The sequence below is a fragment of the Lytechinus variegatus genome, chromosome 3, assembly GCF_018143015.1.
Source record: "Lytechinus variegatus isolate NC3 chromosome 3, Lvar_3.0, whole genome shotgun sequence".
NCBI lineage: Eukaryota > Metazoa > Echinodermata > Echinoidea > Temnopleuroida > Toxopneustidae > Lytechinus > Lytechinus variegatus.
In genome coordinates this window covers 1,460,840-1,474,559 of record NC_054742.1, presented here as the reverse complement: position 1 = coordinate 1,474,559, position 13,720 = coordinate 1,460,840, and the positions used below count along the sequence as shown (strand labels likewise).

Below are 13,720 nucleotides of genomic sequence, written 5' to 3'. Positions count from 1 at the left end.
TTTATTTTTGTAGTGTTCGCCAGATTACTCTATTTTTTTTCTTCTCATGGTTAGTTAAATATGATCACTATTTTAAAAAGGATTTACAGAGGAGAAAAACAATATTTTTTCTTTTCATTGCAGTAGAGGAAGTGGAAGAGGAGCTTGGATTCAGTCATGTCGCTCAGCAGAATGACCCTGAATGGAGAGGTGAAGACTAGGTCAAGAGGTCATCTCCATAGCAACAAGGCAAAGAATTATTCTTATCCATGCGTTATGGTTGAATAAGGAGAGATGATATAGCGAACCAACAGGATGAGTAACAAACCAGTCTCTGGCATCCATTATCAGATCATTGATGATTTCTATTTGGGCCAGGCCGGAGGAATAAGCTCAGATAGGAAATTGATGACATTGATGTGTAAAAACTTTGATATAACATTAATTAATATCATTGTAAATAATGCTGATGGTGAGCATAGTTGAAGGGAATTAAATAAAGTGTTGCACAATCGGGCAGCTGTGTTTTAGCAAACCAATAGACTGGGGATAACTACGTAGACGTTGGGGAGTGTCTATGCATTCTATGTATGTATGGAAGACCGATAGATTCTAATAAACAGGTAAAAGTCACTATTTCAGTGCAATATTTTCTGGAAATAGGTCATGATCCTGGACCAAATGTGCCAAAACGATATGGGAAAAAAGTAATAACTTCTTGAGAAAATATTTCTGATTATCTTTCACTCGTCATGTTGCAAGATTCACCAACCCTAAACTGTAGATGGCATAGTTCCTGATTAAGCTCAACAAGATTTTTTCACATTACTCACAGATTTACCTCTTCAGCAGTAATAAATTCTTTAAGATGAGACAGGACTAGTAAAACTGCAATTTATACTGATGGGCAGTTGTTGAAATAAGAAAATAGGATAAGGCAGCATGCCCATGGTATCAACAAATAATAAAGATGGCCAGAGCATTCTGGTTTTTAAACAGATCAATGTATTCTATACATGTATAGTATCAATGGACCATCTTTTTTAATCCTGCAGATAAGATATTTTTAATATGACAATATCATAATGGAATTTTATTAATAAATGAAGCAACCATGTAGTTATAGTTACTGGGTCATTTAAATTTGTATGAATATTTCAATAAGGTACAGCTTTGCTGGGAATTGTTTTTATGAATACTGTATATAGAAAATCAAGCATTCAATTCATTTCATTCCATATGCAGGTTGTTATGTGCCATTAATCAATAAATACATTAGTAGTAGGATATAGATCATTTTAGAGTCAATATCATAATTCAAATTCAATTAAACCACTTGGTAGGATATTTTTATGAATGTTTTTATTCACAACTCTTGCCAGTTGACTAGGTGTGCAGTTTGATATACTTCCTAAATAGTTACATAATCATCTTGCGGTGAAAACTTTTTCATGATTTTAACTTTTTTACAATTTTACTCTGCATATTAATGAATAAGTTATTCACATTCCATGTCCTTTTTATACTCTATGATGATACAATGTGTCATATACAAACCATATGCTCTTTAATTCTGCCCTTTTTGTCTTGCTGATATTCTGAAGAGATTGATTGTAATACGTATAGAATAATGAAAGAAATTATTGAAGAGGTTTGGTGAAAATCCACCAAAGAACAAAGTTATTTATGTGTAACGTTGGAAATGGTTGGAACTGAGTTTTTAATAAGTCATCCAACACAATGTATGATACACATCACCATGAACCATTAGAAAATGAAAATTATTGAATTCATGGTGCAGTTTCTTGCATGTGATATAACAAAACCATAACTTTGGAAGTTCAGAACTCTGTGTTGGACAATGAATGTATATTCCTTTGGATTTTATAATCTTCAATGATATGTTTTCCCCATATCTGTGCTTATATCAAAACATACTTTTCTGTGTATGTGAAATTAGAGAGATTTGAGTCAGATTTGTATTTAACCTGTTAAGAATAATGGCCATCATGGTTAAGATGTATGTATGAAGGCAGAACATTTTTTCAGATTTCAAGTAATTAATTTTAAATCTGTATCATTCTTATTTTTTTAATACTTATTTCATCAATTCAGTCTGGCTTTAAATATCATTGTGCTCTTTATGATATTGTTAATATGTTGGACAATAATAAGTGCTTTTAGTTCGAAATCAAGATCAATGTTTTAACAATGTTTTAGCGAAATAACTTTAGATTTCATAGGAGGTATTTTTTATACCATCTTAAGAGGGTTTTTAGGGTTTTGATTTTAAAATATTTTAATTTTAGGGTCAGAGTTTGTACAGAAATATATTATTTAAAGAAATTCAATGATTAAATCTCTAAAACAAAGCCACAAGTCTTGTGTTTGAGCATGGGATGGAATGTCTCCCCACACACCAACTTTTACATTTCTGCCATGAAAGTTGAGAAAATAGGTGGAAGGGCACATTGTACAATATTGACTGAAGTCAGTTTCACAATTGTTAATATTAATGTTACAGGGCTCAGCTCATATCACTCATGGTGTTTACCAAACAGCTGTTATTCCTAAGGGAAATACCCCGATTGGACTGTTATGTAGTAATTGTTTTGTACCCATTCATACACATACTGAGCCTTATCATTTTCAGATGTTAATATTTTCAAATAACTACAGTATATAAATGAATTCATAGTTTTCATGCATAGTGCATACTATATAGAAATAAAAAACTTTTAAAATACAATTTGTGATTGTGCATTAATTTATATATCGTCACACAGTGATATAAAGCATAATTATGTGCCTCAAAACGAAATACTTTTGAAGATGGATGGTGCTATGTACACGCATACCCTAATATATTTTATGTGATTGCCACTGCATGTATGTTTGATATCTATATTCAATCCATTGTTTTTATTAATAACTTGGAACAAATAATTTTATACATGTATAATTGAAACATGTCTATAGATATTAGCTCTAGCAAATTTTCACTTACCTAGGTGGTGTTTCATAGGGTTTGCACCATATTATGCCCCTGGCAACACATCTTTCTGATTGATAAAACATTTGATTAGTATGCTTCATTGCACTTGATTATGTAATCAAGCTTAATATTTGAATCTATGATCAAACACAAATCTTTCTAATTGATAATACAGTTGATTAGAATGCTTTATTGCACTTAAAGGAAACCAAAACCCAAGCAATCTTATTTGAAAGAGTAAAATTAGAGGAACAATTTAAAAAAAGTTTAATCAAAATCGGTTATGAAATAAGCAAGCTATGGACGTTTAAAAAGTCTTGTTGTACTTTCCATGGAGATCCTCAAATTGGCAAACGTGCTTCAAAATGGCTGATTTTGTGGACAACTCTCCATTTGTTTTGTACACAAATTTTCAGATTTTCCCCTTTATTTTACATATTTCACATCTACTGACCTTGACATATGTGCTGTGAATTATATTTTCCCATGACATATTTTGTGCTCAGAAGGGGGCAAGATGCATTTTGAAAGATGAGAAAAATAAAAAAATTTGTATACAAAACAAATGGAGAGTTGTCCACAAATTTAGCCATTTTGAAGCACGTTTGCCAATTTGAAGATCTCGATGGAAAGTACAAGACTTTTCAAACTCCCATAACTTGCTTATTTCATAACCGATTTTGATGAAACTTTTTCTAAATTGTTCCTTTCATTTTACTCTTTCCAACAAGATTGCTTCTCTTCTTGGGTTTTGGTTTCCTTAAATGATGTAATCAAGCTGAAGATTCAAACCTACAATCATACACTAAGCTTTACGTTATAGGGCCCAGAGGACAGGACATTACTTAAAGGTCCTATGACACCAATTCCATCTTATTCTAGATACATATCTATCATTAGGTAGTTTGACTTGAAAGATAAGAATTTGCCATCGGTTCCTGTGTACAACGAACCGGTGTTGAGTTATTCCATGGAAATGAACTTCAACGGGAACGCCCACTAAAATTTTCGGCAGGTTTTCTCAGCTGTGCACCCGTACCCCTAGTTGTTGTACACATTCCACCTGCAACCACAATGTACTTCACGCTCCAAACGTCAACAACACTCAGCAGTTTCCTTTCCTGACGTCATAATTGTCACATGATATACGAAACCCAAATCGGGCTGAATTTTTGTGGGCGGGGCGAATTTGGCTCAATTTTCAATATAAAACTGCCTTTGAACCTGAGATGGGACATTTTTTAGGTAAAATTTTGATGGAATCGTAATAGTAACCACTAAGCTAATGTATAAATCAGCATCTTTGCTGTATTTCATGGCACCTTTAATATATTATCTAATCTTCTTGAGGTATGGGGTCTTGTCTCCCCAGTGATAATCACTTTAAAATGTATATTCCCCTTATACTGATTAGATTAAACTTGAAAGAAGCTCATCAAAGTAGAAGAAAGAACAAATAAAAATCCATATGATACAAATAAATATAGGTGTTGATACATGTAGATATACATTTTATTTCCTCAAAGCACAACAAATAAACAGAATGATATTTGAAGTGAAGAATGGAGAAAAATGGGGTCAGATTAAAAAAATAAAGGGGGGGGGGGGTGACCATTTTATAGAATTGCCCATCACAATATTTTCAATGACATCAAAATGAAGTGTATTATTGAAACTACTGGCATATTTACTGAGAAATAAAAGTGGCAACTAGAATCATATAGCATTTTGTGAGGGTAATTTTTTTATCAATGAATGTAATAGTTTCATATATGCAGTTCTTATTTTCTGTATGTACAAACGGGAAATAACTTTTGCTCTATTACGTAAAAGATACATTAGCATATAAGTACACAAAAAAACTGTACAAAACAAAAGTTATCTATTGTAAATATTTGATCATATCTCACAGGACCCAAATCTGATAAACTAAAATATCAGATAAAATGTATTTACCAAAATTAAAATATATTTTCTTCTCAATACTTTCACTAATAAAAAAAGTGGTAAATGATGAAAATAAATGTTCATTCCTATACAAATTAATACATGAATAATGTCTATGGTTTTATGCCCATTTGACACTTGCATGCATAGTGGTGCATGCGTTGCCTCGCATTAATGCGTGCTAGTGCGGGATGTCATGGCACTGCTTGCCTGTATCAGTGCATGCACTGTCCCGACATGTTAACGTGTTTCCGCATTGCTTGCACATAATTCATGCACTGTCCTGATGTGCTTTCAGCAAATATTCTTGACACCCTATTGTGTGAAGTATCTATCACAAATTTAAATATGTTTGTTGATCATGACCACTTACTCTGGGCGCATAATTATGGGTGTATCATTTGTGAACTATGTGTTAAGTATGCTTAGCCTATGCGCATAGTCTGAGCGATCCTGTCGTCAACCATTTGTGAACTGCGTGCCTACTATTTTTTTGCACCACAAAATTTCTATTTCGATGCCAGGCAGTGGCACACACTGGCACAGCATTGTTGCACATACAATGCGCAAATTTGTAATGTGTAATTCTGGCTGTGCAATACGCACTCACACGCTGGCAATTCGTTCCAAGGACCCCCGTTTTCACAAACATTTGTAGTTCCGAAGCCCGTTCCGAGGACCCTCATTTTTACAATAAGCCCGCTCCAAGGCCCCCGTTTTTTGTCTTGCCCGTGGCACACCCTCACCACTTTTTTGGTTGAGTGCCCCCCCCCCCTCCCCCGGCGCTTACCTCCCTCATCTATCTGCAAGCTGGCAGGCATAGTCCCCGCATTGGCATGCATGAGTGCACGCCTGTGCACAAACTACGTGGGTACCACACTGCGTGCTAGTGTCAACTGGGCTTTATAAATATAAAGGGAAATATTGACATATTTAAATTTTCTATAGCTGTGATTTTCAACCACGCAAGGAAGGTTCTGTTTTTTTGAAAGCTGAGAAATAATGGTGACATTTCAAATTCCTTCATGTTACATGAGAAGACGATTAAAAGTAGAAATGTTCACTGCAAAAGGAATGCTCATGAAATCATAGAAAATGGCTGAGTGTAATCCATCATGTTTCCATAGTTGACATATGTTACCCTCTGCAGAGTTCAGCTTCAGCAAACACCTAAATGTTAAGTTTATTGCAATCAATATGCATCATACTCCTTCCATACTGCCATCCAATTTTCAGCACCGGCATTACGGATGAACTTGTTTGATTGTGATAGTCATGACTTCTGTTGGATTTCAAAATTCAAATTCCAATGCACTACACCAGACTGCGTAAAGTGACTTGTATCTCCTAGGCAACCCCTCCAATAGCCTCTGATATCTGCTTCTCAAGGGACTGCATCTGGCCAAACATAAACCTGAATCAAGAAAGCATAATTAATGAATTCAACATTTTTATCATCTTGAAATCATGTAAAGATGAAAGAAAAAGTCTGTTGTGGCAAGCTGTACTCATACCCTACCTAATTCTGTACCATTAACAATAAGTTGAGACATTAAGGCTAAAAATCTATGACAGCTGTCAGCATAGAATTGCACAGGAAAGGGCAAGTGGGTTCAGAATATCTTGATAGCATAGACATTACCATCAGAGGCAAAGATCAGATTTTTTCCACGTGGTGAGCATTTGAAAAGCCTTTACTAGTCGGTGTGTACATGACAAGGTGATTACTAGTATGACCAAGTAAAGGTAAGCCAATGCTAATGAATGTATCAATTTCTGGAATGTGTTTCACAAATGCCTTAAAAGCTTATCATAGATCTAATCGCTTTGTTTTCATTTCTGGAAGATATATTAATTTGTCAGAATCTAATAAAGAATTTCAGACGTTTGGTGTAGAATTTTTAAATTGCACAGCCTTTTCATTTTTAGAAATCAGGGCCCCATTTCTTAAAAAGTTGCTAAAATAACAAATCTTCTTGGAATGTCAACTACCACGACAGTGAAAATTCTGCTTCCTGACTGGCTCTTCCAAGGAAATTTGACATTCCAGCAAGAGATGTTATCAGAGTAACTGTTTATGAATGGGGCCCAGACCTCCTTGGCAAGAATGCTCCTTAATGGCAGAATATTGTAAAAGGTGAGATAGTTTGTGGTTTGCCGAATTTGCATTGTGAGTTGACAATCAAATCTAATATTTGACCCTTCACGATCATTTATGAAAAAAAAAAACGAAAATCCATAATTTATTGTTCAAAATAGACATGAAATACTTCGAAAATGTGCTTTTCCCAACTGATCGTGGGCCCAGCAGCCGCTGTGCAGCGCCAGATCGACGAGGCTCTATCCCTTTAATCGTTGAACGCCAACAGGGTAGCAGCAACTCCCATCTTTTAAAGGTCTTTTGGTCTGACCCCCGACCTCCCGGTTGTGAGACGGACGCTCTACCAACTGAGCCAACACACCGGTATAATACCGAGACCAATGTTTTGAAAATTTTATGAAAATAAGAATAACACCGCACCTGTTAGGATCGTTGGGTCCATCATCATCTTCATCTTGGTCTTTGGAAGGTTGGAGTTTATCCATTTGTAGTCTTAAGGCTGTCAAACATTCCTTGATACCACAGGAACCTCCTCTTTTCTTATCCTGACTCAATGGATGTAGGATGTGAAAGGCTGCTAGAAGCGTTGGGTAGGTCTGCAAGGCACCCACTGATACACATTGCTCAAGTTCATAAACAAATGACCTGCAAGGAAATAGTCGCATCCATACTGGAGTTATAGTAGAGAGCAATAATTTTGAGTGAAAGTCTGAATTCAAAGTGAATAAAAGTAAAAAAAAATAAGCAGACCGTAATAAGTGTGGAGATAATTTAAGCAAGCCAAATGTTTTCAATGAAACCTTGTTCAAAATCAATAAAAAAGATGATTGCCAACACGGATTAAAAAAACACATGGGCGAGAAATGTTTTATGCAAGACTCTCTTTTAGACTGCACATCTTGACAGTGTAATGAATTCAAAAAACTTTTATTCTATGGGTAGTAACCTACTAACCTGAGCAGATCCTTGTTACTGGACACTATGCCAACCAAGAAACTTGAAACAGGTGGCAAATCTGCTGACTGAACAGCATCCAATGTCCCTTCAGACTGAGCTACAGTGTTTGTCATCTCACCAACACAAGCAGCCATACTGGAGGCTAGGACATCATCATGGAAACGAACATTGCACTTGCTGCTGTTACGGAGGATGTCTGAAACGGCCGGCTTGATGCTGGATAATGCCTGTGGGTAGGAAGAGAGAGAGAGATCTTCACATTTTTTTGAAAGACAAGATAATACACATTTAAAATCTATTACTCGGCATTCAGGGGTGTGAGTGGTCACAAATAAAAAAGTCTGAAAAAAGCTGACGAGTGTTGAAAAAGTCTGAAATAGAAAGAGCTCCCACACTATTTACACAGATGACATCCCAAAAATAAGCTGAAAATCAAGCTGAAAACCAAAAACAAAAAAAATCTGAAATCAGATAAAAATCTGAATTCTCACACCCCTGGGCATTGCAAGACCAAAATTACATCTCACACCCTACTTGAAATGTTCAAAATAATGATTCTGGATGGATATAAATATAATGCCTCTCGCAAACAACCAATGTTAGGCGGAGATATAATTATGAAAAGGAATATTGAATACTGAAGACTTCATGACATTGTTTGCCAATTGCGGGTCACCCAATCTGTGAGATTTAGCAAGTTGAAAAAAGGAGTTGCTATAAGTGATGGCTGCATGCTAATTCATTCACAATATGATGAGCAATAGCCTATGAAGAGAGATGATAATGGTTATCTTCATCATATGTATGAGGTGATTGAAAAGCAATCACACCTTATCATAGAGGCAGAATTGTCTGAAAGACTAAACTCACTTGCGTTTATTCCTCAAAGTAGCAAAAGTTGTTTCCTCACCCTATCATAGTTTAGGAAATGGATGTAACCTAATTAAAAGATTTAAATTCAAAATCACCAATTTGTTTTTATAAATATTTCATGTTTTTCATTATGCTCCCAATTTAAGTTAAACTGCTTTTACTCTGGAACCATACAACATGTGCTAAAATTTGCATAAATTTATTTAGTTTTATTTAGTACACTTATATATCTTATTGTATTAACAGTGTGATTGCAGGCATTAATGATAAAGAAAAATTGTTAAAGCTTCTCCTGAAACATTAATGGCTGTCTACAAACCTGTTGCATTTGAGAGGTATCCTTTTCTTTCTGACTGGCTGTTATCCCTATAGCTTTGATGAACTTGGTAAAGAGATCAGCTACCAGGTCTTGTTGTTTGTCATCCATGGCCAAACCTCCTCGTCCAAGGTGACACATGATCTTGGCCACAAGCGACACAAAGTCCATATTATCTTCTGTGAAATGGATATTTGATAATGATATCAGGCCGTTACTGGTAGAATGTTACATACTAAATACAGAAACAGATGATGCCTAATTTACACCACCTGCTATATTTAATTGGATAGTTATCATTGCAAAACTACACAGATCACATTTGATATCACCTGCGAGTAGTTTACTTCACATGGCATGTATTATAAATCGGTTCATGATAAATAAAAATATTACTTCTCACAGTTGCGAATTAAATATTGTGTGTAATAATTTATCGAAAGTACAGGTAAAATCAAAATTGATTTTCTGAAAAAAAAATGCATTTTTATTGAATTTATAGCACATGACATCAGCGGAGCTGCTAATTTGTGACATCACAAAAAGCCTAACTCTAATATAAAAAAAAATCCATCATGATGGATTTTTGCAAAATATTCATGCATATGTCTCTTATTTTTCTTTTATTAAACCAACTTTAGGTCAGACTGAACCTCTCTTTTTTTCAAGAATTCGATTGATAAGCAATTTTCTCTCTTTCTTCTGCTGTGTTTTCAATGCTTAATTTCCAATTAATTCTGTACAAAAAAAACGTTGCTGAGTTTTGTTTCCCTCTGTCAGAGTGAGCATTTACCTGTTTTGAGAACAAGATGACAGAAATCAGCTAGATGAGAGTAGAAAACATCTGATCCCAATCCAAGAGTTACCACATCACAAGCAAACTTCAATACAACCTATAAAAAGAAAACATAAGCTTGGTAATGTGGAATACATATTGTTAGTGTATATAAATCAAAAGCAATTCAAGTCAAATCTTAATAGACTATTAAACGAATGACTCTAAGTAAATTACCATTTCTTAATTTGACACAAAGTAGGACTGTTGATTTCGGGTAATTGTGTGCCCAGAATACAAAATATTAAGCTCTCTGAAAGACTTAATGCTGTAAATGCTGCTTGACACAAGTCAGAAAAGGTTTTGGAATCAGCAAACTTTGAATATTCATCACCAAGTCATTTCTTATCCATGGGAAACTGACAATATTTTGGATAAAACGAATTACCTTAGTCAAGGCTCGACATTAGCGGTGGCCTGGGGCCACCAAAAATTCATCTCGGGCAACCATTATTGAAAAAATGTTACGTTTTGGTGGCCCGAATCGGGCAACCAATAATTGTCATAGTAGCGCAATTTTTCTCCCGATTTTGCATGCATTTATCAAATTTCTACAGTTCAAATTGCAATCCATTCCGTCATGCGCCTTTTTTGTTAATCTACACACAAATACACACACACAAAGATTGCATAGTCATGACAGTATGTAGGCCTACCGCTGGCATACAGTAACTATTGTTCAGCCGGCCACGCCGGCTGAGCTTTGCATGCATGAAACCACTGCAGCTAGCTGTGCGATAGCAGACTATTCAGACTCAGGGAGCTGCGATACAAAAGTTACTGCCAAGAAATCTTCCCCATAACTTTGAAAATCTATGTCAAAGTCACATTTTACACCAATGAAATGCCCTTCTACAGTCCATATTACTGAAACCTGATTATTTAAAAGCATTAAAAGGAGGAATTATGACCTCTCTTTTGACTCAAAAAGACCGATTTCCAAATGCATTAATACACATAAAACACAGAGGTGAGTACATCACAGTCCCACATGTGCATTTGTATGTATGTTGATATTTGGTTTATTTCGAAGCTGTGTCTCTTCTAGCCAAAAATAGACAGCTTCTTTCTTTCTTGTTTATAAATGACTTCTTAAACCACTCTTAAGGAAGTAAATACTTTGGAAAGGCATTACATTGATATGAAATGTGAATTTTTTCCATCATTTTGTCAAATATAAGGAAGGAATTTTCTCATTTTTTTTCCAGATAACTTTTGCCGTTTTCTTATTTTCCCCCTTTTTTTTACAGTGATTAAACCATTTATACCCCTTCCCATTGAATATGCCTGATTAAAGAACATGTTTCTACTGAATAATATCAATAATAAAAAAATTCCCCATGTTTTTATAATTTTGTCCTATTCATTTTTCTTACATTTTCTTTTGTTTTTTTCTCATTTTTGTTCCTGTTCTTTGTTTTACTTTCATCATTTTTTCTTTTGTTTTATTTCACTTAGATCTATTCATTTTTAAAATTTTTGTTTTCTTTTTTCAATACATTGTATACTATTCTAAAAATTATTTTTGTTTATTTCCCCCTTTTACACATTGTTCTAATTCTGCAGCATATTTTTCTGTGATTTTCTCCTGCTATAATATGCTGGAAAAGAGAAAATAAACTGGATTTGGGGCCTGCATAATCTAGGTTTTACGATCAAAAAGGAGGAAAGGAAAAATCATTGTTTTGTAATCTATCTGAGTTTGCTACATGCACTATTTATTTACTTTACCATTATGAGTGTGTGTCTATACGGAGATTAAAAGTCCACACAACCTGGGAACAATACAATTCTTTTATTCTCTTTCAATCATTTTTCATATTTACAATGATGGAACAATTTAAATATAACCACAAAATAAGCAAAGTAAAATAACAGCAAGCACGATTTACATACAAGATAAAGAATAGTGGTACGTGGTAGTGACTGCAAAATATTTCAGTTTGTTTTATTCATTTTTAATTAATGTTTTTCTTTATATTTTTCGGGCCACCAAACTTTACTAATGGGCCACCAAAAAAAATTATTTGAAGGTTTTGGTGGCCCGAATGGGCCACCAAAAAAAGTTAATGTGGAGCCTTGCCTTAGTTTAGTTTAAAACAAGATTTATTTTGTAATGTCCTAAGAAAATTTTGACAATACAACAGAATGTTTCATTTCCAAAATTGTCCATTTGATTCAGTCTTCCCTTACCATGAGGCAATCTTTGGCTAGTTTTCTGATCCCATCATCAGCCTTCGCACTGGATTCCTCCCCTGAGCTCTGGGGTAAGACAGAGAGCAGCTCCCTGTCACACCAAGCTAGTAGCTCATCAAACTCAGAACTAACATGACTCAATTCACTGGCTGAGGGACTACTGGGCTCAGAGCTCTGAAAAAGAAAGAACACAACAGTTTTTAACCTAATTTGACTGATTCAAATTAATTGCTACATAATTCAATAGTTTTATGTCATGAAGAATAAACAAATTATCATGAAAAATAAACAACACAAATTCACGTTAAATAGAATCATTTGTCATAACTAAAATAAAATCATTTGTCATAGCATACAAATTCTAGATGCCTTTTAAATCTTCTTTCCCAACTTGAAGCACAAGATCTTTCACATTTCTTTCAACTTGATGTACTACAATGAAACAAATGACAATTTAAATGAAACAAGTGCTCAGCGTCAATTGGCACAAAAAGTGTATTTCAATATTTTCTTTGACAGATATTAAAATTTACAAAGTAATTTCAAACTTTGTAAGTTACGAATGACTGGTGACTTATTCTTGGGTGCAAAAATCAGATTCTCAATTTTTATTCCCATCATTCTAAATTGAAATATGATCTTCATAAATCACATGGAATAATTAATTTGTTGGGTGATAAAGACAAGCAATAAGATATTACTTTTGTCTCCAACAATACCACTAGGGTAACACACGCTGTGTGTAGTAAGAGCTCAGCTGCTGTGAAAAAATCACAGGCAGACCGAGCAGGATTCAAACCCATGACCTCTGGATTACTTGACCAGTGTCATAACCACTAGACCACTGGAGTGCCCTTAGTGATCTGGGTTCAAGCTATCTCATAGATTGAATATCAAATCAAATGGAATAATTAATCTGTGGTATAATCGGAGACAAAATGAATGATCTTAGTACTTTAAAATTCTAGTTGATAACAGTCACCTCATTGAAAAGTTTAATGTTTGTCAAAATATGATTTGTGGTGTAGGAAATTCACTTCCACTATGTTAAAACTGGGGAAAATAGCACAAGAACAGCTTCATAAGACACCGACCTGGAGAGATTGTAGATGAATGATGACCCTGCAGTATCCATGTACAATGCTAGTAAGCATATCATCGGACATCATGTCACTGAGCGGTCCTGGATTCATCAGACGTTTCTCAATCAATGGCTGTCAAATCAAAGCACAAGAATGGTAAATGCTGTAATTTTGCATTCCCTCAGCATCTTCTGACTGAAGCAGTTGTGCATTAAGTACCACATGCAACTGGAAATTTCAGTCATACTTTGTGAAACACACTCAGGTGTCTGCTACATTGAAGAGTGATCTTCAAAAATGATGTTTGACTCAATGCTCCAGTGAGTCACATATACAACCAAAACGCATAGATCAAACTTCTTAAAAACAGCCAGCCCGATCATTTCAGCTGCTTTTTGTAATATGAACAGGAGGGCATCTGATGAGCAGTATATCCCTT

The 13,720-nt window shown here is 34.8% G+C and overlaps 2 protein-coding genes across 7 annotated transcripts in view; one reads left to right on the top strand and one right to left on the bottom strand.

The window, feature by feature from the left end:
• The window catches only part of LOC121409936 (putative helicase MOV-10), a 35,406-nt gene extending 32,678 nt beyond the window's left edge, over positions 1 to 2,728 (top strand). For all 6 annotated transcript variants that reach the window (XM_041601727.1, XM_041601729.1, XM_041601726.1 and 3 more), the window contains exon 21: positions 124 to 2,728. In XM_041601727.1, coding sequence (XP_041457661.1) covers positions 124 to 200 — 77 coding nt within the window. In that variant the 3' untranslated portion in view covers positions 201 to 2,728. The remainder of the gene's footprint in view (positions 1 to 123) is intronic.
• Positions 2,729 to 4,456: 1,728 nt separating this feature from the next.
• LOC121409935 (condensin-2 complex subunit G2-like) overlaps positions 4,457 to 13,720 on the bottom strand; it is a 28,812-nt gene continuing 19,548 nt past the window's right edge. Inside the window, exons 19-25 of the mRNA XM_041601722.1 lie at positions 13,294 to 13,413; positions 12,197 to 12,373; positions 9,962 to 10,061; positions 9,172 to 9,347; positions 7,977 to 8,206; positions 7,443 to 7,667; positions 4,457 to 6,335 (exon numbers count right to left, since the gene is read on the bottom strand). Coding sequence (XP_041457656.1) covers positions 6,269 to 6,335; positions 7,443 to 7,667; positions 7,977 to 8,206; positions 9,172 to 9,347; positions 9,962 to 10,061; positions 12,197 to 12,373; positions 13,294 to 13,413 — 1,095 coding nt within the window. The 3' untranslated portion in view covers positions 4,457 to 6,268. The remainder of the gene's footprint in view (positions 6,336 to 7,442; positions 7,668 to 7,976; positions 8,207 to 9,171; positions 9,348 to 9,961; positions 10,062 to 12,196; positions 12,374 to 13,293; positions 13,414 to 13,720) is intronic.